The 27,210-nt window shown below is 46.1% G+C and overlaps 1 protein-coding gene across 1 annotated transcript in view; it reads left to right on the top strand.

Annotated features, from left to right (window-relative positions):
- IBTK (inhibitor of Bruton tyrosine kinase) overlaps positions 1–27,210 on the top strand; it is a 1,971,965-nt gene that overhangs the window by 596,490 nt on the left and 1,348,265 nt on the right. The window contains exon 10 of the mRNA XM_069606314.1: positions 2,283–2,460. Within this exon, the coding sequence (XP_069462415.1) occupies positions 2,283–2,460 (178 nt within the window). The remainder of the gene's footprint in view (positions 1–2,282; positions 2,461–27,210) is intronic.

Raw genomic sequence — 27,210 nt, 5'->3', positions numbered from 1 at the left:
TGCCTATTGAGTTTGTCAGACTCCAAAAACAGCGAAAACAGAAAATCCAAATCCGGGAAAAATGCATGAGTGAGTGAGAAAAAGGTCCCTCTCACTCAAAAGTTAAAATTTGCTTGTCCAGCAAAAGATCTGGTGGTCTCTAAGGTGAGACCCTATACATGGGTGGCCTGCTCCATAGGGAATACCAGACTGCTATTGGTCCCAGCCCTGTCTGTTCGTCTCCCATCACGTGGAGTCAGCTGGGCTCATCTCCAGGGAACCAAGGTTGAGTTTGCAATGAGTAATTATGTAAAACAAAACTACTCTATTGATATGGCGTGCACCTGGGAAACTCAGGGAGTGGCACATGGGAAGGCTTAAGATCATGCTGACCCACACATTCTTCACTCGGTCCATATCGCACTCTCTGCACCCAAGGTTTCCATCCTCGCTTCGGACTAAAATGTATTCCACCCTGTACCTCGTAGTGCAAAGTGTCGTTATGAAATAAGGTGGAATGGCTGTCTTCTTTTAGATCTTTTATGACCACTGGGTTTATGATTGGTGGTCTGGGGTCACCTGCTATCACAGAATGTATGGGTCTTGGACTGGGGGCAGTTGTGGGTGTCAGAACTCCTGGTGGGGGTTAGAGGTCTTCTTTTGGCCTGGCTGTGATAAACGTTAATTATGAGGCACCTGGTACTGTCTCGCAGCCTTGCAGGCGCATTCCATCTTGGGATAACACATAGTCGCAACAGTTACAGAACAAAGGAACGTTTCTATGGGAGCTAGCAACGTGTCTCATCAATGCTTGGGCCTGTTCGGATTTCTTCGTTGGGTCTGTGTTTACCGCGAAGCCATGCAGGGCCGAAGGTTTCTACCATAACTACAAAAATGGCACTTCCTTATATGTGCGCACTAAGTCTACACATGTGTATTTAATATTGTTTGTGCAGGGTTTTTCAGCACGCGCCCCTCCCCTTGGTACATCGCAAGTGTAGTTCTGGGATTCTCCTTACTCTAAAGTGCCTAGGGGTGTCAGAGAGGTTTGTGTCCTTCCCAAACCTAGACAGAGCAATTGACATCTTGCCATATCACAAGAGGCACCCGCTACTGAGGCCCTGATGGTCCCTAAAGTAGAAATCTGGAAACTATGGAAGTCTGCCAGTAGTCCACTTTGGAGATGTGGCCGAAGGCAATGCACCTGCAGGTAAAATTTGAGAAAGTCCCATTTCAAAGGAGCAATGATTTACCTGGGTACAAAGACATTTGGGATGCTTTCAGTGAACTTCTTTTGCTTTCCTTCCCCTTGTGCTTCCCTTGTGTGTATGTGTGGGGTTATGTGGAAAGAGACTGTGACTTGATGTATACCTTCCTAAGTAGTTTTCTACAATGTACTTGGCAAATATTCTTTAAGGTAGGTTTATCTTTCTTTTGTTAATAATATTTTGCAATATACATCTTGTCCAAAAAGAAAGTTTACAAAACAAACATTAATCCAAGTAGCAGCGATGAACCCTGTGTCGTGGTGAAATGAAAGACTGTACAGACAAGGGACAGTGCATACATTACAAACACCGTACTGACAAATCTGGGAATACAAGTTCATGGAGCAAACTCAGAAAAGTCACGCTGACTAAGAACCCTGCCCTGCATTTTGGGAAAGCGAGCTTCGATGTCTCAATCATCTGAGAGTGAGGCAGTCATTGCATAATGGATAGGGGAATTGGGACTCCTAAAATGTTTGAGAAAGAAACACTTGAGATGTTGATTGAATGGAGGTACAGAGATATTGATTGAATGGAGGTACAGAAGTCCAAACCTCTCAGCCACCATAGAACGAGACATTTGAATGCCTTCATTGCTTGCTGGTTACACGCGTTGAAACTCCTCGGGCATCCAGGAAGATGATCTGGTTATAGACCAGCAATAACCCAACCTCCGACTGAAGGGTTGACAGTATTTTACCATAGTAATAACCAAGTATTATTCTGTTCAACCTCATTTTCAGAGTCCAGTTGTTTTTTATGTATATTTTTCAATTGTTATATTGATTTTTATTGAATGTATCACAAATGCTAAGCTGAATGAATGTGAAATGAGAGAACTGTAACTGTGTATAGTTAAACATTTATATGGATTATTTAATATTTCCTTAATTCAATTTTGTATGTAGTGGTTATGTCCTCTCACACACGTGGCTGCCACTTTTTTGTACTTTATTTTGCACAACTATATAAAATAATTTTAAAAAGAAACACTATTGTGTACCTACAATAATTTTATGTCTTTTTTTTGGGCAGGTTTTTTGTTGGAAGTCACTCAGTAGCTCCATGAAGCAGTGCCGCTGGGTCTATGGACGCCAAGTTTTCATGTCTGATATTGCTTTAAATCGGAATGGGTTCATGTTTGTCACACATGATGGTGAAGGATTCATGGGCAAGTGGTCAGGGGACTCCAAACAAATTACAGAAAAGAAAGGTAATGTGAAATTTTGAAGCTCTCACATGCTTCTTTTGAAAGATGTATCGTGGTAAGAACTTCAATATTCTTTAAATATGTACATTTCACATTAGCATCGCTATACATGAAATCAATAGTAACAGAGTGAAGTAAGAAAAACCAAAATAAACAGGGTTGAAAATTACAAGAGTGAACATGGAGTGGAATTTAATTGCTTTTTTTCGAGTTACTTCGCTTGTTTGTTTTGTTTGTTTGTTTGTTTATTTGTTAATGCGCGCCAAACCCATGGGTAGCCGGGCGCAACAGTTTACATGAATACCTAAGCTTGTTACAATGTTTGGCATTAGTATATACAACACAGTGGCAAAAGAGAACACATATATGTGAGACTATATACAATCATAAGCATATAAAACACAACTACAAAGAGCAGATATATACACATGTACCCAGAGGCGGGGCATGTCTTGGGGTGTCCAGGCAATGGGTAGGATGGCTTGGTAGGAGGCTAGGTGAAAGTTTGTGTCATTGGCACGCAGCCAGTTGATTATCTTGTGCCTGAATTTCAGGTACGGTTGTTCCGTTCTGAGTTCAAGTGGTAGTTTGTTCCAGCAGTGAGCAGCTTTGACAGGAAAGCTGGATCCTCCCGCGGTGGAGCGTTTAAACCTTGGAATCTCAAGTTCAGAGGTGTTAGCAGATCTCGTGGGTCGCGTGGAAATTTTCCTGTTGATTTTTTCCATAAGATAGGGGGGGGCTAGGTTGTTTAGACATTTAGATGTGAGGGATGCTGTTTTAAGTAGGATTCTGTCTGTTATTTTTAACCAGTTAGCCTCTTTCCTGGAATTAGTGATGTGCTCTCTGTAGGGGATATTTAGTGCTGCTCTTAAGGCATTGTTCTGTAGTCTTTGGAGTTTATCAGTGAGATGTTTGTTGGTTACAGAATACAGGGCATTACAGTAGTCTAACCTAGACATGATAAGGGCTTTATCTAAGGTAATGCAGCTGGCGTTAGAGAGGTATGGTCTAGCTGCACGGATGAGTTTGCAGGTGTAGGTAGTGGAGGAGGCGAGGGAGTTGACCTGCTTCTTGAGAGTAAGGGAGGAGTCCAGATAGAATCCAAGGGTTTTAACCACAGACATCACCTTGATAGGGCTATTATCAATGCTGAAGGATGTGTAGTTTGGGCATAGTTTTTGGATGTTGACTTCAGAGCCTAGGATTAGTAGTTCTGTTTTATCGTCATTCAGGCAGAGGCCGTGTGCGGCCATCCATGCCTGAATGATAGTGTATATCTTGTTCACCAAGACTGAGTCTGTCTGCTCTTAACGTCCGTCTGTGGGACGACTTTGTATAGCTGAACCACACAACGGGAACCGTCCGACTCAACCTCACCCACTTGGAAGCACACGGACGCACAACAGACATGCAAAGAGACATCTAGAGCATATGCTGGGCTCTCGCAGGACAGTGAATTACCACTAACATATACGAAGTGCTCCAGATAGGTGGCATGCAACTAGGCACTGTCAAAACCGAACACTCAAGAACAAATAAGCCTGATAAGAGCCACCAGACAACCATAGGAAGCCCCAAACAGCAACTTAAACCCAAATTGCACAAACAGCAAGAGTGCAAAGCGAACTACGGCATATCGCAGACCCACAAAGTCCACACTCAACAGACCTCCAAGAGCAGTACGGGGAGGGAGGAGGGAGGAGGAGATACCACCTGGATTGCCAGATCCTCACAATCAGCCCACAAGAGCGTGAGGAAGAGGTGGGGGGAGGGGAAAGGGGAAAAAAAACTGGAATAACAGCCAGACAGGGTACCTACAGAAGAGCGACCAGAACAGACGCGCATAACACCCAAGGAACCAGACATCCCCTATAGCACCCAGGAAACAGGAACCCCCCGAAACAGATTACAGGATACCCTGGGGGGAGTAAAGCCTGACTTCTCACCCCCCCCACCCCCCCCGCCTCCTCTTTCTTGTTAGGAATACAACCTGCAGGAATAAAATAGTAACTGCCCGCCCACGATAACAAGGGAAGATCCCAGCTCTGGAACACGCTCAACGACCAAATGCCGGAGGGGAGGAGAAAATGACAACACAACTGAAACAAGCAACAACAACGGCACAACCTAAGCAAGCAACAATGGATAGCTATGCAAAGAAAAATTAAACCAGAACTGAATGTGCTCCCCAAGAAGGACGATCTAGGACCGCTGACCCAGACGCTAGTTGAAGCGTAGACGAGAATAAGATCCTGGAAGCAATTGCAGCCATGCGCACCTCAATGGAAACCCATATAGGAGAAATAAAATTCGATGCAAGTCTACTGCCCAAGACATATGCAATCTTGCCACCAGCGTAGGTGAAACAGAAAAAAAACTCAGAGACTACATCCACAACCAAGGAACTAAAACAAACGGTCCAAAAACTGACGTTCCAACTTAATATGTTACAAAAATGAGCAGAAGATGCAGAAGGAAGGGCGCGCAGAAGTAACAGTAGGATACTAGGCTTGCTGGAAGGAATGGAGGGAAGAGACCCAACAGAATTAGTCGAGAATCTACTTCTCCAAGAAATCGGAGCAGGAACCCTGTCGCAAGGGTTTGCCATCGAAAGAGCCCATCGTGCCCTCATTAAGGAACCTCCCCTAGGAGCTGCGAGACCGATAATCACGAAAATTCATAACTTTCGTGCTAAAGAGAAGATTCTGGCCTTCTCCAGATCGGTTGGAGTGATCCAAAGAGGCTCTGCAACCCTAGCCCTATATCCAGACTATACAATACAGGTCCAAAGACGGCAAGCGCAATTTGTACCTCCTAAAGACAGACTCTGACGCCAGGAAATCAAATACATGCTCCTTTATCCGGCAAAACTGAAGATACTCTACAAAGGAAAGTCGCTGTTTTTTGAGACCCCAGAAGCGGTAAATGCCTGGATGGACGAACAGAACCTGGGGCAGCTATCAGAGAAACAAGTAGATAGAAACAACAGAGGTAAATGAGTCGGCCAATAGAAATATCCTGGGGCTTAAGTACTGCTAGCAGACTGAAAAACAGACATTGTAAGCAGGGCCTTCACGTCTAAAATACCAAACTTTGACTAAGAGACCTACCTATGCCCATAGCATCGAACAACGACCACACCTGCCCATCTCCCTGACCAGCCTGGCCACGAACCACATCAGACTGGAAATAGAGAGTATCTTCGGATACTCAGCCACTGACTCCCTGAGATCTGACGGGAAGATGGTGGAGGCACCTCTACGGAACCATGCTGATGGGCACAAAGTTAAGTTATGTTACAGTGCAACAGTTAATGTCACAAGCGCTGACTGCCACCAGACAAGGCAGCCATACCAATGATAAATTGCAGCTAGCCCAAAGGTCACAGACACGGAGGAAGCCCATATGCGGAACTAAGACAAGCTGGAACATCCAACAGGTAAAAGAAAAAGAATGCAATACCGCAACAAGGAATAGGTGTGCAAAAGAACAGATGTGCGGAAGTAACCGAACGTGCCCTGAAACGGCACTGCCCTACAAAGAACAGATCAGGATACCCAACGATGAAGGTATACCGAAATCAAAACACACCAGATGGCGGACAACTTGAATTCTTACGTGGAATGTACGTGGCCTCAATAGCTATGTCAAGAGGGAGAGAATAATGACCTACTTGCGCAGGGAAGCCATCCGAATCGCACTACTACATGAGACCCATCTGACACCTGACAAACAAACACACATACTCAATAAATGGAAGGGAAAGAGGTATGGCTCGGCATACTCTAATTATGCAAGAGGGGTACTTATATGGATTGCCCCAGGAGTGCCACACCAAATACTACAGTCACTCAGACTCGGAAGGAAGGACTATACTACTACATGGATACATAGACAGAAAAGAGTTTTGCATAATGAACACATATTCACCAAACGAGAATGCAGCAAAATGTCATCGCTCACTGTACTCAATCCTGTCACCGTATAGAGGAGCCCTCTGGATTTGGGGAGGAGACTTTAATTGCGTGCTGAACCCTGCCCTAGACCGATCAGACGGTTCACAAACCCCCTCGCCCCCCTGTCCCATTCACCACACCCTCATCCACCCCACCCTCAATCAAAGCTCTACAAATGCTTACACGCGACCTGGAGCTCCAAGAGACGTGGAGATGGCTGAATGGAAACTAGCAGGAATTTTCATAAGACTCAAGTGTACACAAGACCTATACGAGAATAGACTACATATTTACGGTACAATTTAGGAAGCATAGAGAATACACGCACTGTGTGGGAAGCTTACAAGGTAAGTTATACAAGGAGCAGCGATAGCCACTGCGGGAGGAGTTCGAAAAGACCTAGAGAATCAAAATCAAGAGTAGAAGCCGAAATCACTGGAACTGGAGAGGTCGGATACACTGGGGGAGAACAAGGAACGCATCCTCATAACATTGCAACAAAAATGCATAGAACACTGGGAAAGACTGGGCGATTTTAGTTTAGCAAAATACACAGAAAAAAAAACATGGCCAAGGCGACAAACCTGGCAGAGCCTGCAATCATTAACACAAAGCTGGACTACTGTAATAGCCTTTTGATGGTTACTTCTAAGGCCAACATAAAAAGTCTCCAAATGGTTCAAAATGGAGCCATCCGATCAGTCTATGGACTGGGCCAGCGCTCCAAGATCTCAAGTTCTAGGAGGAAGTTGCATTGGCTTCCAGTCGAGCAACAAATAAAATGTAAGGGTGCTGTTATGTTACACGAGTGCTTTTCTGGCAATGCACCTCCTTATCTTTCCTCCAGGATAAAGAGAGCTCCTGTAAGGAGGACTCTCCGCTCAAATGGTAATTTGACGTTGCCCAAGCCACGCGTGGTCCTCAAGAAAACGGGTGGTGCCAGTTTTAATGCCTGGGCACCAGCTACCAGGAACTCTCTCCCTCTTGATCTCAGGAGCTGTGGCTCTATTGCTCTTTTCAAAAAACAGTTGAAAACAATGTTTTGACGGAGGGACATACTAGGTAACACATCGTCTCTTCCTGCTATTTAGACACTGTCTGAATGCTTGAGACTTTTATGGTTTTTGTTTTTCTGTCTCTGTGTGCACCCTGAGGCCTGCGAGCAAGTGGCGCGATATACAAATTAAATAGATGGCACTACGCAAGACTTCAGATAGTTCTATCTCGGAATGCACTGTTCCTGGGCGCCCGAATCAACAGTCTTGTGTCTGGCGTCTCACTCGGAAGAGAGGGTGAAGGCAATCCTGGGGAAGGTCCAATGACTGTCATCCGCGTCCGTGGCAACAGTCCCTGCTGGGGATGATGTCTTCCTGCATTCATCAGGTCCCCTTTTGCAGGCTTCAAGTGAGACCCCTTCAAGAATTTCTGTATGCCAGGTGGCAGCAGGTCCCTGGCACATGGACAGCCAAGATCGCCTTCAATCAGGCATTCCGTCACCACCTGCAATGGTGGTCATTTCGTCCACACCTCTCTCATGGAGCTCCTTTTTCGGATGCCTCTGTACCAGGCTACATTCACAACCGACACCTCACTGTAAGGTTGGGGAGCCCACACAGGACATTCTTATGCCAGAGGCCTTTGGCTCCCAGAGGAAAAGGATTTGCACATAAACATCCAGGGACTGCAGGCAGTCTTCTGGGCCCTCAAGCCTTCCAGCTTCAGCTCCAGGGAAAGGTGGTGCAGATCTTCAGACAACACCACCACCATGTTTTACATCAAGAAACAGGCCGGGACGCGCTCCTCCACTCTCTCCCTGGAAGCCCAGTCTTTATGGCACTGGGACATTCTTCAGTGCATGTTTCTCGTCCCTTTCCACCTGGCATGCATTAAGAACACCATTGCTGACTCTCTTAGCAGGGAGCTGCGGTCCTACCACAAATTGGAGTTTCAGCAAGCGCAAGTGTTGCACCACTTTAGCGAGAGCAAGTGGGTTCTCCCTCAGATCACCCTCTTTGCAACGGCTGCCAACTCCAGTGTCAGAAGTTTGCCATCAGATATCTTAAGCCCAATGGCCTGGGGGATGCCTTCTTGTTCCCCTGGGTGGGGTCTCTTCCTGTACACCTTCCCTTTAATTCTGCTTTTGCTACGTGAGATCAATACACTCAGACTTTGCCACTGCAAAATGATTCTCATTGCACCGACATGGCCAAGGCAGATCAGGTACTCTGCACCAGATGGGAGTAGTCTCGGATCATCAAACGATAAACATAGCAGGGATATCCCCCAAACATAGCGGGGAGATCCACCATTGGCCGCCCCCCACCACTTGTGGCCACAGTATGTCATAATTCTTTTTTTTTTGGGATTTGTTTGACATTTTTCGAAACACAAAGGTAAGCAGACCATAGTGTACAGTACCTCAGGCCGATAATTCTAAACAGTGTAAAGAGGTGAAAGAAAAACAAACCAAAAACCAACCAAGTAAGTTTGTTGGTTTATTTATATGGCACTCCTCACCAGAGGGTATCTGGGCGCGACAAGGGTATGCAGTTTTTAAATACAATACAAGGTTATTAAAGAATCTTTTTTGCAGTACATGAAAATTACAAGTAAGGCACAATACAATGTAGTACATGATGAAGTTGCAGAACAACGTGGTTACATTCAGATATCATTTGAGACAAGGCAAGATTTCGTATTCTTCCTGAAACTTGGGAAGGTCTGGTCTGTTCGGAGGTGCAGCGGGAGTGCGTTCCAATGTTGGGCAGCTTTGACTGGGAAGCTATTCCCACCTGCTCTTTTCAGGTTAAATCTGGGAACTATAATGCAACAAGATTGGGCAGCCCTCGTAGGACGGGATGAAGATTTTCTGAGGATTGTTTTCTCGTAGATGCTGTGGGGCGGCATTGTTTAGGCATTTATGGGTGATAGAAACTAGTTTGAATTGAAGCCTGTCCTTGATAGTTAGCCAGTTGGTTTCTCTTCTGGCCGCAGATGTTTGCTCTTTTTGGAATGCTTAATGCGGTCCTCAACGCATTATTTCGTAATATTTGTAGTTTATTGGTAATCTGCTGCCTCCCACATCGAGCGCGTTGCAGTAGTGCAACTCTTGCTAGATGTGTAGGGTTTACATGCATGAATCAGCTTGCATGTGTACGCTGTAGCGGACGACGTGACATTGACTTGTTTACACATGCTCAGGGTAGAGTCTAAGTAGAAGCCTAGCGTTTTGGTCTCTTTAGCCACTTTGATAGTGATACCATCAATGATAAATGCTGAGTATTGCGCACCAAGTTTATTAAGATTGCCTGGGGCAGCAAGGATAACATTTGTTTTGTCGTCGTTCAGGCATAATCTATGGTCCGCCATCCATGCCTGATTGACTTGGTATATTTTGTTCAGGAATGCTAGATCTACGTCAGTCACCAGAGAGGGGTAGGAGTATTTGGGTATCCTCTGCATTAGTTCATTAGTATGGTGCATGATTTCAGTCCCCTGTTCATACTGCCTCACATTACAGGTGAGGGTGTAACCATTAAAATCCCAGCCGGTATGGAGAGAAAAAAGAAAAAAAAGGGGGTATCCAATATACTGTACAGATAACTGATTACATAATCTTGTTCAACACAAGACTCATTCTCCTCTGTGGAAGTTCACGGTGGTTTATCATCCGAAGGGTAGAGAGCAGGGTTAACCAGTGCCTTCCATGCCTCGAAACAGTATGTCATAATTACATCACGCAATAACCACAGACAACTTTAAGTCTTTAGAAAACAAGATCACAGTTTTATTTTGGAGCAACATAAAAATGGGACGGTCCTAGCCACATACTAGAGAAATACATACATAGGGTGACCCATGTCATCTTTGTTTGCCAGAGGCATAAGCGGACATGGGCTTCTCATTGTACTGCCAGTCAGTAAACATTTTTCGGAAAGACTGAGAAGAGATGCTGTTAGCCTAATGCCCAGGAAGGGGAGTCAGTGCCTGTCGCTTGGATTTGGCTCAAGCTCGGCCATTCCTGAACCACTCATAGCTGAAGCTGCAGCATCAAAAACCCTTGCTGGCTAGGACTGCCCGACACTCCGCCACACTTTGGGGGTGGCTTTCTACTGCCCACAATGCCCCCACCCAACTAGGACATACTCACCAACATTCCTATCTGCAACCATCCCTCCTTAATGCCACTTAGATTGCCGTCAATTCCCGTGTCAGTCAGGTGAATACTGTTTGCAGCAAAATGCGAAGGTAGAGAATTTAAACAACAAAGTCCGACAAAGCCCAGGCCTTCAGCTTTTGCGAATTTCTCAACGCTCCTATTAAGATGCCTCCTGGACTTCTCCATCCCTTCCTGGGAAATGGCACCCCTCCAGAGCTGCCTTGGTGTAACCTCAGACCAAAAAATGGCTGTGCCAGGTAGCTCCTGGGCTGCTATGCGCAGGGCCACGTGCACCTTGGCCAACAAGCACCCCTAACCATTACTGCCCAAATGTATCCCCATCATCCTTGGTGCCAGCCTCCACTGTATTTGCCAATGTACGACGGACAGCAAGGAGTGCTATCTCATGCCTGGGGTACCAAGCCACACCACATTTGTCCCCCTAAATCCTAGGTTGGGGCCAACCGTCCATTGCAGAGCCTTCTTCTCTGCCTGTGTAATAAATAAATGACCGATCACCCATACTAAATCATCTGTTGGAATAAATCTGAGTGTCATAAAAAAACACCTTCTTCACTCCTTCCTTCCCCCCTACCTTTCTCATGCTTGACACCCCAGAACCCAGCAGGGTGGGGGGGGCCCTGTCAGTTTACCCCGGGCGTGGAGCCCGTCTAAGGGCATAAAATAAGCCTGTAGCGGCCAGATTTCCATCTGCACACCTTCATTATAGCCCGTGGTGACATGCCCTGTTGAAATGCTGTGGTAGCCCCCCCCCATTTTCCTGAAACGGTGGGTGGACCAGCCCTCGCCATGGATGCCCAGTACCCCCAAGGCCATTGACAAGACTTTCCTGAATCAGAACACTGAGAGGGGGGCAGCGTCAGCATGCACGAAAATGGGGCTGCATTCCTGGGTCCTGTTTGCTAGAAAGAGCTTGATGAGATGTACTGGGCAGCTGTCCTTAATCGGGGACCCATGCATCTATACTTGAGCCCTTACCCATCTGGTCTGTTTTGCATTTCCTCAGCCTAATCCGGACCGCCTCACACATACCCTGTTGAACAAGAAAACATCACCTATGGCAATGGCTCTACCCGATGTGTCCTTCTTAGAGGCCGAGACCAACTCACTAAGACTAAATGCCCCAAAAAAGCTCATGCAAATGCAAGCCTAAATAGGAACAATTCATAAGCATCAAAACACACTCCAAACAAGGCCGGCAGCAACCTCACCATGCGCCCATCTTTTTTGGTAAGCTCTGTTTGGGCCCAGCCCTTTAAAGCGCTGCGCACCAGGAATCCTTTGGTTGGATCTGCCTTGCCTCCCAATTTGAAATAGAAAGCCACCGCTGCCAGATGAGCTGCTGCCCAGCTTTTAGATTTCCCTTCCATGTGCGCCCATGCCACAAATGCACATACCTGTTCCTCAGTACATTGTAATGGCACAGTTACACTCATGAATTTACGGTAGCTTTGCTGGTATCTAAACCTGATGCCTGGTGTGAGCGATCGCTCACCTAAATCAGAGCGCTCGGTCCACGCTACCATCTGCCACCACTCCTTTTGGAACTGCGCTCCCTCCATCCTGGCCGCCGGATGGGCCCTACCAAACCTGGGCCACTGAAATGGAGAGAGGGCGTTGGCAGCAACATTTACAGTGCCGGGCCCTAAACTCATTATTACTGTAGAAGCATACCTCCACCAATTTCCTCAGCAGGCTAAGTACTGCCGGGCATGATGCAGAATGGAGATTAATGGCTTGCACAACAGCCTTGTTGTCAGACCAGCAACGTACCCTCTTGTTACCTAATTCCTTGGGCCACAACCCGAGTGCCACCACAATGGGAAACATTTCCAAACCCATGATGTTTCTTCTCCTACCCTTCTTGTGCCGTTGCTGTGGCCAGCGCTGGGAACACCACTCCGACCCCAGGATCACTCCAAATCCCTTGCTCCCTCCAGCGTCAGAATACAACTGTGGCTCCACACTAGTTTCCCAGGGCGTCCTCCAAATCTGCACCCCATTGATACTGAGCCACATCCTTAAGTCCTCTTTTAGGGCTGCACCGAGTCGGATTTGGTGGTGTTTTTATGAAACTTCTGCAGTTGCCCTGGCTAGCCTGCATGCAAAGACCCTGCCCGCTGGGATCAACTTGGCTGCCATATTAAGGGCACAATCCTCCGGCCCATCCCTGCCAGAAAACAGTATTCTAAGTAGTGGACAATGGCCCCCCTTCGCTCCTCCCTACGGGCTGCCCATTCCTAAAAGGTGCTGAATGCCTCAAACAATGCGCATGATACCGAGCAACCGATGGGCATACATTTGTCAACATAAAAACTACCCTCCCAGTGGAATCCCAGAAGATGAAAACTGTCTGGGTGCACTGGCAATAAGTGGAACACAAATTCGATGTCCACCTTGGCCAGCAGCCACCCCTGCCCATGCCGGCTACTACCACCGTGGCCTGATCAAAAGGGGCAATGTGCACAGTACAGTGCTCCTGGTTGAGCCAGTCGTTCACGGATTCCCCCTTGGAGTATGATAAATGATGTATTAGCCTGAATGTACCCAGGTCTTTTTTTAGCAGTATGCCAAGGGGTGATAAAATGAAGTGTTTAAGGGGGGGGTGTGTTGGGGCAAGGGAACGGAAATTCTTCCCAACTTCAGTTCCTTACCTATATTTTTTCTTAACTCCAAGGGCTGATCATCTGCAGAGGGTAGGTTTTTGGCTAACCGGACGCTCAGGGGGCCTTCGTAAGGAATGTGGAATCCCTCCATAAAACCCCCAAAAAGCAAATCCCGCTCGTAGTGCTTGGGCTAATAGTTTAAATATTCCATCAAAACATCTAAAATGACAGGGGAGGGATCTTTGACCTGCAAACACTTTTACTGTCCCTCTTTGTGCTGGCTCCTTCCCCTGCTGCCCACTTCTCCCTTGATGCATTTTGCCACCGGATGGCTCCCTCCACATTTTGCGCATTCATGGAGGTGCCTACACTTGGGGCCCAAAGTGCAGTTGCCTTTGTTGTAGCCTCTCCTCTACCTGTTATAACGGCTGGTTCCCTGGTCGTGCCCCGCCCCCCGTCTTGGGGGCCGACCATTCTCCTTCTGGTCCTTCTTCCCATACCAAGACCTTCGACAGTAAAGGAACTGCCGCCTTGGCTAAGTGTGGCAACTGTGGTGCCAACTGTAGAAGCGGATGACATCTCTATATCTAAGCATGGTGGTTGTTCAATTGGACCCTCCCAAACATTCCTTGCCACCTGGGAAGTGGCCATTGCGGCGGGCATGCATCCTCTGCCCCAGATCATCCTGCGCATTTCTTCCAAAGCCAAACTAAATCTCACTGTTGCCAGCACATTGCCAGCCGGGAGCCCCGGGGCTTCGCACCCTGGTGCCCCTTGAGCCTGTGGGGTTGCCGATGCCATAGCCAGCACCCCTGTTACATGCAGCACGCCAGCCTCAGCGGCATGCTGTACTGCACTTTGTACCACCTACGGTTGTAAGTGCTCACCCCCACCAGCGGTCACCCCAGCTCTTGGGCACTTTCCTGTGGTTTCTTACCCTTAGGTTGGTGCTTCCATTTGGCGGGTAATGGCTTTGGGGGCACCTCTCTTGGGAGTTGTGCATCAACCAAAGGGGGCAGACAAATATGGGCCTGGACAACCAAGGGCTGGGTCGGCGGGACCTGCTCAGCCTGTAATAACTTCTTCACCCAGCCCTTTTCCTCACTGCACATTTTGTCTTGAAACGGGGCCCAAAGTGCTCCTTCGTCCTCCTTGCTTGCACTGGGGCTGTTGGGGACCTCCTCAATACTGTGAAACATGTCCTGCGTATGTGCTGGAACTGAGCAAAACTCGTGGTCGCCCTGGAGTGAAAAAAAACCCTTGTTTAACATCCATTCCCATTTGCTGCCACGTGCCCTTGAACAACAATTGCATTAATAATGTGATATGCCTGATAACCCACGGTGCCAGGAAAACGAAAAACTAGGGGCCTTCACAACATGCAGGATGCTGCGCGGGGGCCCTGCTAACCCGGCGTAATCTTGTGGGGAATGCAAAATTTAATCATGCCGCCAGCGTGGTCATGAATCATCGGGTGTGTAATCCATAGTAAATAAACCCGTTCTGGGGATAATCGCCTCATAATATGCAGCGAAATGTGTGGTGCTGAGGCCATGAAAAAACGTCCTTCTAATACACAGTACATACATAGATTGAAGCATGCTGTGCAGGTTCCTGAATTATCGGGTGTACAGTTCTCAATAAACCTCCTGCTCTTGGAAACAATCGCTTCAAAGTATGACCAGAAACATGTGGCACCTAGGCCAAGCACAAGCATCCTTGTAATTCAGATTGCCCATATGAATATAAAAATACTAGCTTCAAGCAATTCAAAGAAACATGCTGCGCCGAGCACATGGATAAACCAACATATACTTCATAATGTACACATGTTTTGAACTACTCGCAGGAAACTTCTACCATAAAAAGAAACATGCGTCACCAATACCATGGATAAACATATTTGTATATTCTCGTCTCAGACATTCCAATTTAAAGTCTGGCGCCAAGACAGGTCCTTCAGAAAAACAAACATGTTTGAAATATTGGAGGCCCAAAACCGTACTAATTGTTCCGAAAATAAATTAATCGGAAACGTTGCGTCTTTCGCAACTTCGAAAGCTGTTAAGGATTTCAATCTGGCGACACACACCTTGGTCTCAGCCTAGTATGTAGCGCACGACTGAGATGTCTTTCTCCTTATTTTATGCAGATTCAATTTGAGATGGTACACAACTCATATCACACCCCATTTTTAAAATACCCCGGGTCATAATGGACCATGAACCAGGCTGGTTGGTGAAAATACAATATTTATTTATTTTTTAAAATTCAAAGGAAATCACACAATTTTTTATTTGAGGCAGCAGTCACCAATGGGGTGATAATCAAAATGAAAATTGAATCAAGACACTTGGTTATCCTTCTCCTAGAACATATATACAGAACAATTGAATAGGAGCACTTTTTGATTTTAGGAAAGATAGCACCCAAGTTAAGGTTTCCTCCTGCAATATCCTCTCAACCCACAAATAAGAGAGTGGGATAAGGAGAAAGGCAAGGCAAGACAAGATAGGCTATGTATTTCTAAGGGGTAGGGAATCATACTCACAGTCCACTTTCTAGGTTTGGGATTTTTGGACAGTCAACAGGGTCGGGTCACCACACGGCTGGTGAGCCTGACAAAAGACAGCTGGGCAAGGTCTGGTCACCGGGTAGCGAACCAGCTGGGCAATTCGGGTCACTGAATGGTAATTCTCCTGGCAAAGGACAGCTGAATGGCAGGATTGCAGTGGGCATGCAGGTAGTGGGCAGCAAGCCAGCCTGATTTCAGGATGCAAAAGGTACCAGAGCTTTCCCCTTTTTAATGGGAGATTAGTGGGTTGATTCTGGATCAATGGCCATGCTGGGAATAGGATCAACAATGCTTAGGCCTTGTAGTTGGAATCCGCAAGATGGCTGGAGCAGATCAGGAACGCAGCGCAGGAACTTCAGGAAGAGGGCCGGTCTAGAGTCTCGTCAGGGAAATCAAAGTATATGGCTGGGCAGGCTTAACTAAGCACAGCTCTAACCGACTGGATTGGTCAGTGGTGCTTATCCCCGCCTCGCTCTCAACTAGTCGGATTTCAAGGCAGAATGTCAGATTTATGATGTGAGTTTTACAAAGTTCAAAAACCTCCCACAGTTACTTTGGCTAAAATCCGGTTTTGCCACAAATTGTACATTTATACAGTTGAAGTCCCTTAGCAACTTACATAAACAGGTCACATATTTTATGCAGACCTTTCCACTCCAACTCTGAACTCTGTGAGAATTGTTTTTGCCCTTTTGATACTTTTTGGTAATTTTGAGTATGAAAGATTCAGCCTAAAATGTTCTAACTTTATACACGTGTGTGGGTTATCATAAGGGAGGTAAGTATTAAAATTCACAATGGCATCATGGATACTTTCCTTTATAATCCCCAATTCTTTGCCATTTTTGTCCCCAAGGTGTCAGTGACTTCTACAATGTCTCAAATTATAAACCACAGAATCACATTTAAACTGCAAAATGTTCGCATTTTTACCAAGTTCTGCTGCAGGGATAAGTCTTTACATTTTTATTAATAGTCTTTGGAAGCAAATGGCAGTCCTTTGTCATTCACTGGACCATTTTCTTTTTTCTTCAGCTGCAACCAACTGTCATTTCCTCCAGAGTAAGGTGAGGGGGTTTCCCAGCTTGATTGAAGGTTTATTGCCCCTTCCCTACTTCATACTTCCTTGTCCTGGGAGTTCCATTTTCAGAGGGTTCAGCCCAGACCAGATTCTGTCCAACCCTAGTAATTATCACAGAGGTGTTAGCATCTACTGAGAGTTTATGATGGTTCCCTTTCTTGGGCGAAGCCTTAGCTCTGCCAATTGGAAAAACCTGTTTTTGAAAGCTTGCACAATCTAGCCAAGGCAAGTTTAAAATCTTTATTTTCTTTTATTTGGTCCTGAATCAAGAAGCAAGCCTGTTGAATAGACAGCCCATATGTGTTTCCCAGCAGCCAACCCCTTCTCATTGCTCACAGACAAGCTTTCATTCAACATTTTACTTTTCTTTAAAACAGGCATTTTTTTCCTTTAGTTTGCAAAGCCCATTTTACACAGTTGCTAGCACTTTGCTTTTTAATTTCGGTTTTTGACTTTCCCTCTAGATTCCCACACTGTTTTGCAACCATAGTTATATTCTTGTGGGCAGTAGTTTATTTGAAGTACAGATGCACTGAAATTGGCATAGCCCAGAAAGCTGGAGTTTCTTTGAATTACTGATCCTTGATACTTAGTAAAATAATTCACACGCTTCCCGTGCAGGCAAATGTGTTCTTTGTTGTTTCTTCTCAGATTTGGTTTGACAGAGCCTGTTATTCAGGGGTCATGCTTGGTTTTGCTGAAGCACAATGGGGATATGAATGGGCATGGCACGGCCTTATTAATAACAGTAGTTTGAGGAAGAACAGAGGAAAATAACATCAGAGCAGCATCATTTTTAAAAGTGAAATGCTTCCTTTTTCAATGGGGACTTTGGGCTTTCAGCAAAGCATTGCTGCTTTTTCACTCTATTTCTTTTGTATATGTAATATTACATTGGCAAGCGTCCTCAGTGCGCCCCCTTGTTCCATCCTGCCCAATATGTGCTTGGCAAGATGGTGCAGCCATCTTTTTGTTGCTGCAAAATGCAGTTTTTAGGCCATTGTGCTCACTGGAATCGGCGCAACCATTTTGCTGTTTCTGCTGAAGCGCAGCTTGGTTTTGGAGAAATTCTGTTAAGTGGGTCAATGTAGCCCACAAAGCAAGACTAAACATTTGAGTTCCATCAAATTATATACTCCATACCTTCAACCCCTTAAAGTAACTTGCCACATGCTTTAGCGACGGATTAACAGAAATCCATTCCTTTTTCACAGCATAGCGTGTACACACAGCGAACAAATGTATCGGGATCAAGTTACATAAGACATCTACATTTAGCCCTCTAATTGCGCATCTCGCCGCTGCTGCATACATTGATACATTTCGAGGCTCGCCAGCCTCTGTAAGGAAAACACAGCCCTAGACGTTGTCTGCATCGCAGGGCAATCTGCCGCCGTGCAACAACACAACAATACGGCAAAGCCTCAAAAAAGCACATTGAAAGATTTACTGCCAAGGCAGCAGGGCCCAAGGCCGGACAGTAAAAGCGTTGCGTGACATGGAGACCGCATGGCACGACATAAACACAGTAAAACCCCGTATTACACATTGCGTACGCGTCAGTACATTCATTAAAAAACGCGGCTCGCGGTCAACTCTACCGCAACCATCCTGCTCAGGGACATGTTTTGCACCATAATATTGCAAAGATACATCAGAACATAAACAAAAAAATTAAAAACATAAATTGACAGAGCCCCTATTCCGGGTGAACAAACCCAACTGCGGCAATCAGGCCACCGGCCGCCCAATCCTGCCTCCATACTTACCGAGATCAATCTTGGTGGATCCCAACAGGTGGACGACTGGGAACGCTGCAAGATCAAAAGGCGGCGGGACTGCTGGAAAGGAAACTGAATCGCAGCAGCCCCCGCCTTATAAGCGTCCCCCAAAGGCCTGCCACTGGAAACCAGGCCTTGGGGGCTGCCTCTTCTGTCTCACGGGTCACCGGTCAGCCTCTAAACAGTCATAGTGGAGTCTGTCAATTCAAAATGGCCTATGCTTGCAAAAACCTAATGCCTGCCCTATATCTTGTGTAAAAAGGAGAAAATGTTTGCAAAAGGAAAAGTCAATGTTCAAATGATAATGTGGCTGAACCAGCTCTCCTGCCCACGTTAGGCCTCAGGGAAAGGTGAACCTTGTAGGCAGGATGACATACTCTGGCTCGGCTTCCAACACAGTACACAGTTCAAAACTGTAAACGTGGAAGGCCAGGCGGGCCTCGATCCAAAGTTCCTTTCTCTGACTTTCAAAATAATGTTTCAGCCAAAATGTTCACAAAGGCCCCCCTGTGCCGGGCCAGACCTTTCACCACACAGTTCTCGTAGGTTCCCCTCTGCCGGACTCTGACCTCTCACGATACAGTTCATACAAAGTTGCAAGGGGGCTCCCTTCCCGAAGCTTAATATGCATCGGGTCTGCCTCAATCAGGCTCTGACCACTTTCGGATGTTGAAGTCTTTGGAATTTGCGTGGCTTTCGTTACAGACCACCGCAGGACCACTTCGACTCGTTGTTCAGTATTTACTTTCACTATTGCTGTTTGTTCGCCCTTTTGCTTCAAACAGTGCACCTTTCACTGGGACTTTCGAATTGGCTACTTCCTTTCACTGGACCCCTCCGTTACTTAGTATCCCTGATCTTGCAGCTGTATTTTACTTTAAGCAAAACAAAGGGGGTTCTGGGAGTCTCTCTACCAGCATGAACACGGCCCAATGAACTGTTCGTGTGTGGATGGCCCCTGGGAGAGTCTCAACCAAGTCTTTAGCTCACTGTCCCTTTCACAGAGAAGAAATATCCCTGCATATCAGTCTTTGTCCTGCCCAGGGGCAGTCCAGCACTGAAATGCTGGGCAAGTCTTCTCTGAGCAAGAGTACCAACAGCAACCCCATACACGTGTTTCAGCCTTGTTGGGCATCATCAGTGAGGTGGAGCTGTGTCTCTCTGAGAACAGTGAGCAAGGGGTCCATGTCTGGATTCCCCTGGTACCAGACGTGGACCCCTTGCTCACTTTGCAATCTTCACTTGTCGGATCAGGCCTTCTCCACGTGTCTTTCACGGTCTGTCGGAGGCAACAACCTCCAGTAGAGAAGGAAAGCCTTTGGGTTTTCGGCCCGCTGCTCTCGTCCCTTGGTTTGTTGCTCTGCTCCAGTAGGTGTCTTCTTCCCAGAAGTTCTGCTCGTTCCCGTGTTCCGCCTTGCACAGAGTCTGTCTTTAGGTGTTGCCTTTTATTTGTGTGAGGAGAGCTAATTGGTATCAGGTGCATGCACTTAGGGTAAAATGCCTGACTTGCCTGACCCTATTAATTGGACATGTCCAGTATGTTATGAGAGAGGTAGTTTGGTTACTCTGTCACCCTCTTCCTCGGCCCAGTGTTTGTGTAAAAAGGGGGGGTTGGGACTTTGGATGGGGTAGATGAACAAAAAAGATGGGAATACCATGTCTCACCATCCGCTATCTCAACCCAACTCCCTGAAGACCCCTCACCCAGGTGATCCTCCCTCACTGGTCTACCCCCAGGGTCTGGATCCAAAGGCGATGGCCGTGCCCTGGCCACCTGAGAGAGATCCCCGGGGACTAGCGGGTGAGACACCCTCTGTTTCTCACAGTTCGCACAGCCTTGTGTGAAGGAGTTCCTCAAGGGTCTCTTCAGGACAGTGCCACCAGTGAAAGCTCCTATCTCGGCATGGGAACTGAACGTAGTACTGTTTAAACTGATGGGGGCCCGGTTTGAAAACTAGAACGTTTTGGCGGTACAAGCTCTGACTTTGTTGCTCCAAGGCTGTGGAATGCTATTCCTAGTCAACTTTTGAAATTGGCCAGACCTCACCCATTTTAAGAAATCACTGAAGACTTTTTTTGTTTAATTCCAATGATTAGCCTGCCCCTCCTTGGTACTAATCTTGCATTGGGACCTCTATTTGTCTCGCCTCTTGATTATCTATGTCTTGTCAGTGTTACCCCTTGCTTAAATTGTTTGTTTGCTTCTCCCTTCCCACCCTGCACACTGAGGTCCACGGGCATGGCCCCTTGGAAGTTTCTGTCATGGAAGACCGCCTTCCTACAGGCCCTCGCCTAGAAGCCTCCGTATTTGTCCTTCCATGCCACTAAAGTGGTTCTGCAAAGTCATCCCTCCTTCATGCCGAAAGTTCAGTCAGACTTTCTTCTCAACGAGCCTTTGGTTCTACCAGTTTTCCTTGCAAGCCCTTCTTCGCCTACTGAAAGGGCGTAACATTCGCTGGACGTTGCGCATGCCCTGAAGTTCTATGTGGCATGCACAAAAGACTTTAAGAAGTCTCAGGTTTTTGTCAGTTTTGGCCCTGCGGGACATGTTAAGGCCCTGTCTAAGGCTTTGATCTCCAGGTGGCTCTCCTGTTGTATCATGCATTGCCATCGTCTGGCCAACAGACTGCTCTCAGGCTGGCCGAGAACCCACTCCACCCCAGCCCTCGCAGCAATGACAGCGTTTCTCTCTGGTGTTCCCCTGCTGGACATCTGTGTGGGCTGCTACATGTAGGTCTACCTACACCTTCACAAGCTTCTACTGTGTCGACAGGGATTCCAGCGAAGAGTTCCGGGTCAGCCAAGCGGTGCTACACAAACTGTTTTAAAGCAAGTCTGTTCCAGGGCTAAGTGTATTGCTTCTGTGAGCCTTGCCACTGCCCGTGGTTGTATATATGTATTACTGTATAATCTTATTCAGGAGCATGTGAATCCATGCAAGACCCTGTGCTGGAAAAGGAACAAGTTGTAACTCTTTTTCTCCAGCATGAGTCTTTCATGGATTCACATGCAAACCCTCACTCCTTCCGCTCTCTAGCTCTTATTGGTTCATACTGCCACTCTACATGCGTTACCAAATCTAAAGATGGCCACCAGGGGTGGAATTTAGGAGGACAAGTGCCATTGGCTGGGTGCAGTATTGCCCAAATGACACTGATAGGCTATAGAGGAGACGGGCAGTTTTAGCTTAAAGCTAAATGGCTTTCTTTTTTACTGAGAATTCCCAGCCTGATGACTGGGACTATTCATGAGTATGTGAATCCATGCAAGACCCATGATGGAGAACAAGAGTTATAGGTAAGTAACTTTTTCCCTATCAAATATGGAATATATATGTATTGTCACAGATGCCCTAAAGAACACTTCCAACTAAAGAGTTTTTATTAAATATTTAGGCACGGCTCTAGAGCGGCTCCTTGTGCTAGACAAAGCATTTTCATCCGTAGCCCTAGCGTTCTTATTCTCCAGGTTAGTATCTAGAGCTTATTTACCACTGTCTATTTTCTAACTGACTGCCAAGGCAGTCCTCAATCTCTATCTAAGCTCCCTCCAGGACTTTGTAACCTGGGCCTACACTATCAATGTTTTTAAGAAATTGTAGGAGTGTGCTTTATAGACAGTCCAGCCTCACCTTTGGGTCTGGAGGATAGCTCGGGGGCAGCGCGTGTGCCTTGGAAACAAGGCCGCTCTGAACAGCACTCCTTGATGTTACTTTTCCTGTCTCTTACTAATAATCCTTTTCCTCCTGCTATTCTCTTCTCTCTCCTCCAGCATCAGAGTCCCTTTTGAGCTCTCCTTCTACCACCACACTCCGATGTTACTCCCACCTACTTTCATTTAACTCTCCTTTCTGCATCACCACTACCACACTCCCCTCTCCACCACTACTGCTCTCCCCTCTCCTCACCTCTACTACTCTCCCCTGTACAATATTATTACTTCACCACAACTTCTACTCAGTCAGCTTCCCCCTTTCACACACACAATCACTTTTTCTTCTCTCTCCTGTACTTGCGATAGTACATCTGAGAGCAATGGAAGAAGCATTGGTCTGCAAGATGTAACGCTTTGCTGAAATCAAGCATCACTAGTACAAGGTCCAGCTTTTTTGAAAACTTTGATATTAACCTTCTGTAGTAGCATACAAGGCAAAGAAAGGCATGGACATCGCTTTTAGTTTTCCGTCTCTTTGCTATTTGAACTACCTCCAACTTAACCTCTTGGGTCCATACATGACCATTCCCAACCAGAAATTCTAGGTATTAGATAAAAGACTGACTAGGTGGCACTTGGCTGGTTTGGTGGTGAGATGGGCTTTCCACAATTGATCACACATCGCCGTAAAATGCTTGATATGTTCTTCCCATGTTGAGCTGTTTATGAAGAGGTCATCCAGGTATGCCCTGACAAGTGTTTGACATGGTGCATGGACTCTGTCCATTAGTCTCTTAGTGTCCGGGGCCCTATGAAGACCATATAGTTAGGAAAATTGGAAGAGGCCTTCCGGAAATGAAAAATCAGTCTTCGGCCTAGCTTCTTCCAGGAGCACCTGCCAGTGGCTCTCCGCCAAGTCTTGGTAGGAGCCAAATCGGGCCTTTCCCAATGCCTCCACTAATTCATACATCCAGGGCATTGTCTAAAATCAATACAAAATCTCCAGGTAATTTCTGGCTTGGGGCTCTGGCCTAACCCTTCATTTCCGGTCAGTGCCAGCCCACAGAACGGGCAACCACAAGCCCCCCTGGCTGCCCACTGTGAGGGGTCAGTAATATGAGACTCAATACTGTATTGAGTTTTCACAGGATTTACCATGTTATTAAACACCCAATAATAACAGAAATCCTAAATAAACCTACTCTACCAGGGGATTCCCTGCCGATTCTAAGATCTATGGGAAAACCTCCTACCATTTACATAACTAACCCTCACCCTAAACAATATAAACATTCAAACAACATAAATGCAACAAAATAAAAAGTTTACCAAACATGCAGTGCCTTCGATGACTTCCCGTGGTCCTGGGCGTATCTTGCTCCCCCAAGAATGTCCCATAGTCAGTTTTCTCCAAATAAAAAGTCTTAACCAAAGTCTTGAAAAGTTCCAAAGAAACAAAGTTCACACAAATAAAATCCACTGGCCAAAGTCTCTTCTTTGTTTGGTGAAAGACTTCCTTCTTCACAGTTCCACAAAGAATTAACAGCACCAGTGAAGTTTCTTGGATGACTTCCTTCCAAGAAAGAATGGATGATGTTTACAAAATTATCTTCTCCCACTTGGATAACCACTTCCCTCTCAGATTCTGCAGTGTTTTATGTACAATTTTGTCAGGATGTTCTTGCTTGAGATTTACTCTCCTCTCAACGACTCCCTTCTGCAATGTAACTGTGAGAACAAGGTCTTTTGCCCCACAGTTAGCTTCAATCAGTTTTGACACATACTGACAACCACAGTCTTGCTACTGCGAATACAACTTCTACTGCTTTGTAATGTGCCGATTCAACAGCAACTTCAATGATGGGCAAAGCTACAGGACATCTACCTCAACAGATTGGCATGGTACTCTTCTTTCTGTAGCCTAAGAAAGTGCAGCTAACATAGAATCTGCTTTGGGCTTCTAGACTGCTACTTTTTCTTCCAAACGTCTATGCCACGCAGATATGAGAACAGCTTTGATGAACAAGTACCCAGCTCCCTTCCCCAGCTTTATATGCACCTTGCCTTCAATGGTTACCCCAAAGCGGTTGTGCGACTCTCCCAGCTTTGGATGAAGACTCTTGGGTAACAATACATTCACCAAGATCTGAGCACAGGTGTACAGTCCTTATGAGTGGTATTTCCCTTTCATAGCGATACCTCTATGGACTTGGGTAATGATTGTTCTGACTTAGACTTCTACAATCTCCTGCTTCAGCCTTTGATGTGTTGCAAGATGCGTTTCTTCAATTGAAACCAAAATTAGGCACACACGATTGCGTTTTAGTATTGAACTGCCACTTCAAAGAGACGTGTTCCCACCTTTTGGTCAGCCTCCAAGGTATCTGGCAACATTGTCTCATGCGCGCGCTCCCTTCAAAAGACATTTCAACCTTTCAGGAAAGTCATTTTAGATTTTTTTTGGTTTTACTGTATTCTTACTTTAGTCAATGGTGATATGTCAAGCATCGTTATTATAAACATACAATGTACAACGTTACCATAGGTGATCAACATCTGTAATAACTTCAATTGGTATCGGCTTTAGTTCAGCTACTTTCTATGTCAGAATTTGTCTCGCAAAGGTACTTTCTGAATGGGGCCCAAATATCCTTAGGGCAGCATGTCGGGGGTATCGACAGAACAAATTTCTCTTCACGTTCATTAACATAGGTTAATTCGTATAACCAGTCGTCAAAGCTGGGTGCATTCTTAGACTTCCAACATTTTAATATGCATTTTTTTTTTCGCCACCACACATGCAACATTAAACAACCTTCTTGTGGTCTCGGAGGTCTTGCCAATAGCCCCAAACAGGTACTTGAGTGATGAAGTGAGGATGGAATGTCTACTTGATCTTCTATAGCCTCCGAGACCCTACCCCAGAATGTCACGATCAGAGGGTCCGACCAGTACATATGGAATGCGTCTGCTGCGGTCTCCCACATTTCAGGCATTCGCCCGTGGAATACGGCGTGAACTTCGCCATTCTGACCTAGGTGTAGTGCAATTGGTTCAGTACCTTTTAAATCGAATCAGTCGCAGCCCTGCATTCAGAGATACCGACTTAGTTAACTGGCAGTATTTGCTCCATTTATCATCTCCAATTGTGGTTCCCATCTGCCTCTCCCATACTTCTTTAATGGAATTGTGATGGGGGGGGGATATGAGATTGTATTAACCTATATAATCTGGACACTCCACATTGCATACCGTCATTTAATACAATGGCGCTTATACATTCATGTGACTCTGGTTCCGTCGGGAATGATGGCCATCGCTTGCGGAATGTGGCACGCATTCGGTAGTATTGCAATCGTTTCAACTGACCTCCTCCCAGGGTATCAACAAAGTCATTTTGAGTGACAAATCTCCCCTCTGGGTACATGTCACCTATCTTGAATTGCCCTAAGGGATCCCAAGATTTTTGTACATCTTATCGAACGTGGAGGAAACGCCCGGAAAAGCACCACAGTGGAATCTTGCGATTATAGGGCAACTCTACCCCAATCATCCTAGAGATTTTCATCCATGCATTGACGGTTATGCTTAAAGGGCAAAGGTGCAGGGGTCTCTGTCTTTCCCTAAATCTAACTGAAGGAAGATTCGTGGAGGATGCCCCATATTCCTCCAGGGGTATATGTATAGCTGTGTCGTCTGTGTTATACTAGTATCTCGCAAACTGAGCCTGTGATGCGCGATAGTAAATCGGGTGCCGCAAGACCACCACATGCACAAGGTTCAGATGGCTTTTGCCAATTTATTCTTGCCACCCCGGAAACCCCAGACAAACGCGGAGGCTAATGATTTAAGCTTAGTGAAAAATGTTCGTCCCGGTCACAGGGGGATATTACCAAAGAAATACAATCATTTCGGGATAACCACCATTTTCAGTAGTGCCACCTGTAAATGGGTTTCATAGTTGTCTGTGTATGATTGTCGGTCGCCCAACACCATAATGCCCAAGTACCTAAAATGTGTTTGTGACTATTTAAAGCCTCCTATGTTAACTCGTGAGTGGTAATAGGTGTAATGGGGAATATTTCCGACTTAGAATCGTTTATTATATATACAGAATAGCGAGAACATTTATGAATGTCGTTCATTATAGGGGCGAGATTGTGTTCAGGGTCCCACACATATAGGAGAGTATCGTCGGCATATAACAAAATAATCTGGGCAGGTCCATTTATTCTTATCCCTCTGTGTCCATGTACCTTTCTAATCAATGCAGCCATGATCCATCTGAGCCCGGGGCCTTCCCAGACGTCAACAACCGAATGGCGTTCACAATCTCGTCTTGTGTTCCAGGGTGTTCAGGGTGAGCCTAGTTTCATTTGAAAGTGTGGTAAAACCCACAGCCTTCAAATATCGGGCGAGTTCCTCCTCTGTAACCGCATCCTGATTCGAGTGGAATAGAATTGTCTGAATGTGTCATTAATGTCTTTTTCACTGGTCTTAACCGTGCCATTTGAGCACTGAATCCCAACGATAGTTACAGTGACTTTGTCAGTCTTGCCAGCGATCTACCGCCCTTATCTCCTTCACCGTATCTTCGAGCCATGGTGGGAGTAGCAATGTATAGAACCTCCCTATCCGCGTTGTGTAATTCACCCAATAACTCCTATATCCGTACAAGGGTCTCCTCATTGTGTGCTTTACTATATTTGTTTTCCTGTTCCCTAAGTCGGCTTTCAACTTGTCCCAATTCCTGTCTAATACTTTTGAGTGACCCGGAGCTTTTGGCCATTTTGATGCCCCTTGTTCACACTTTAGGAGAAATTCAGAGTGCTGTATGGGTACTAACCTATCCAACATTTATGGCAAAAAATTCGGCAATTTCAACGTGTAGGGCTTCGGTTACATAGGGGTCCATTAAGA

This window comes from Ambystoma mexicanum, chromosome 4p (assembly GCF_040938575.1).
Source record: "Ambystoma mexicanum isolate Mex_15411 chromosome 4p, UKY_AmexF1_1, whole genome shotgun sequence".
Lineage (NCBI taxonomy): Eukaryota > Metazoa > Chordata > Amphibia > Caudata > Ambystomatidae > Ambystoma > Ambystoma mexicanum.
The sequence above is the reverse complement of the archived record's forward strand: the minus strand, read 5'-3'. Positions and strand labels throughout refer to the sequence as shown.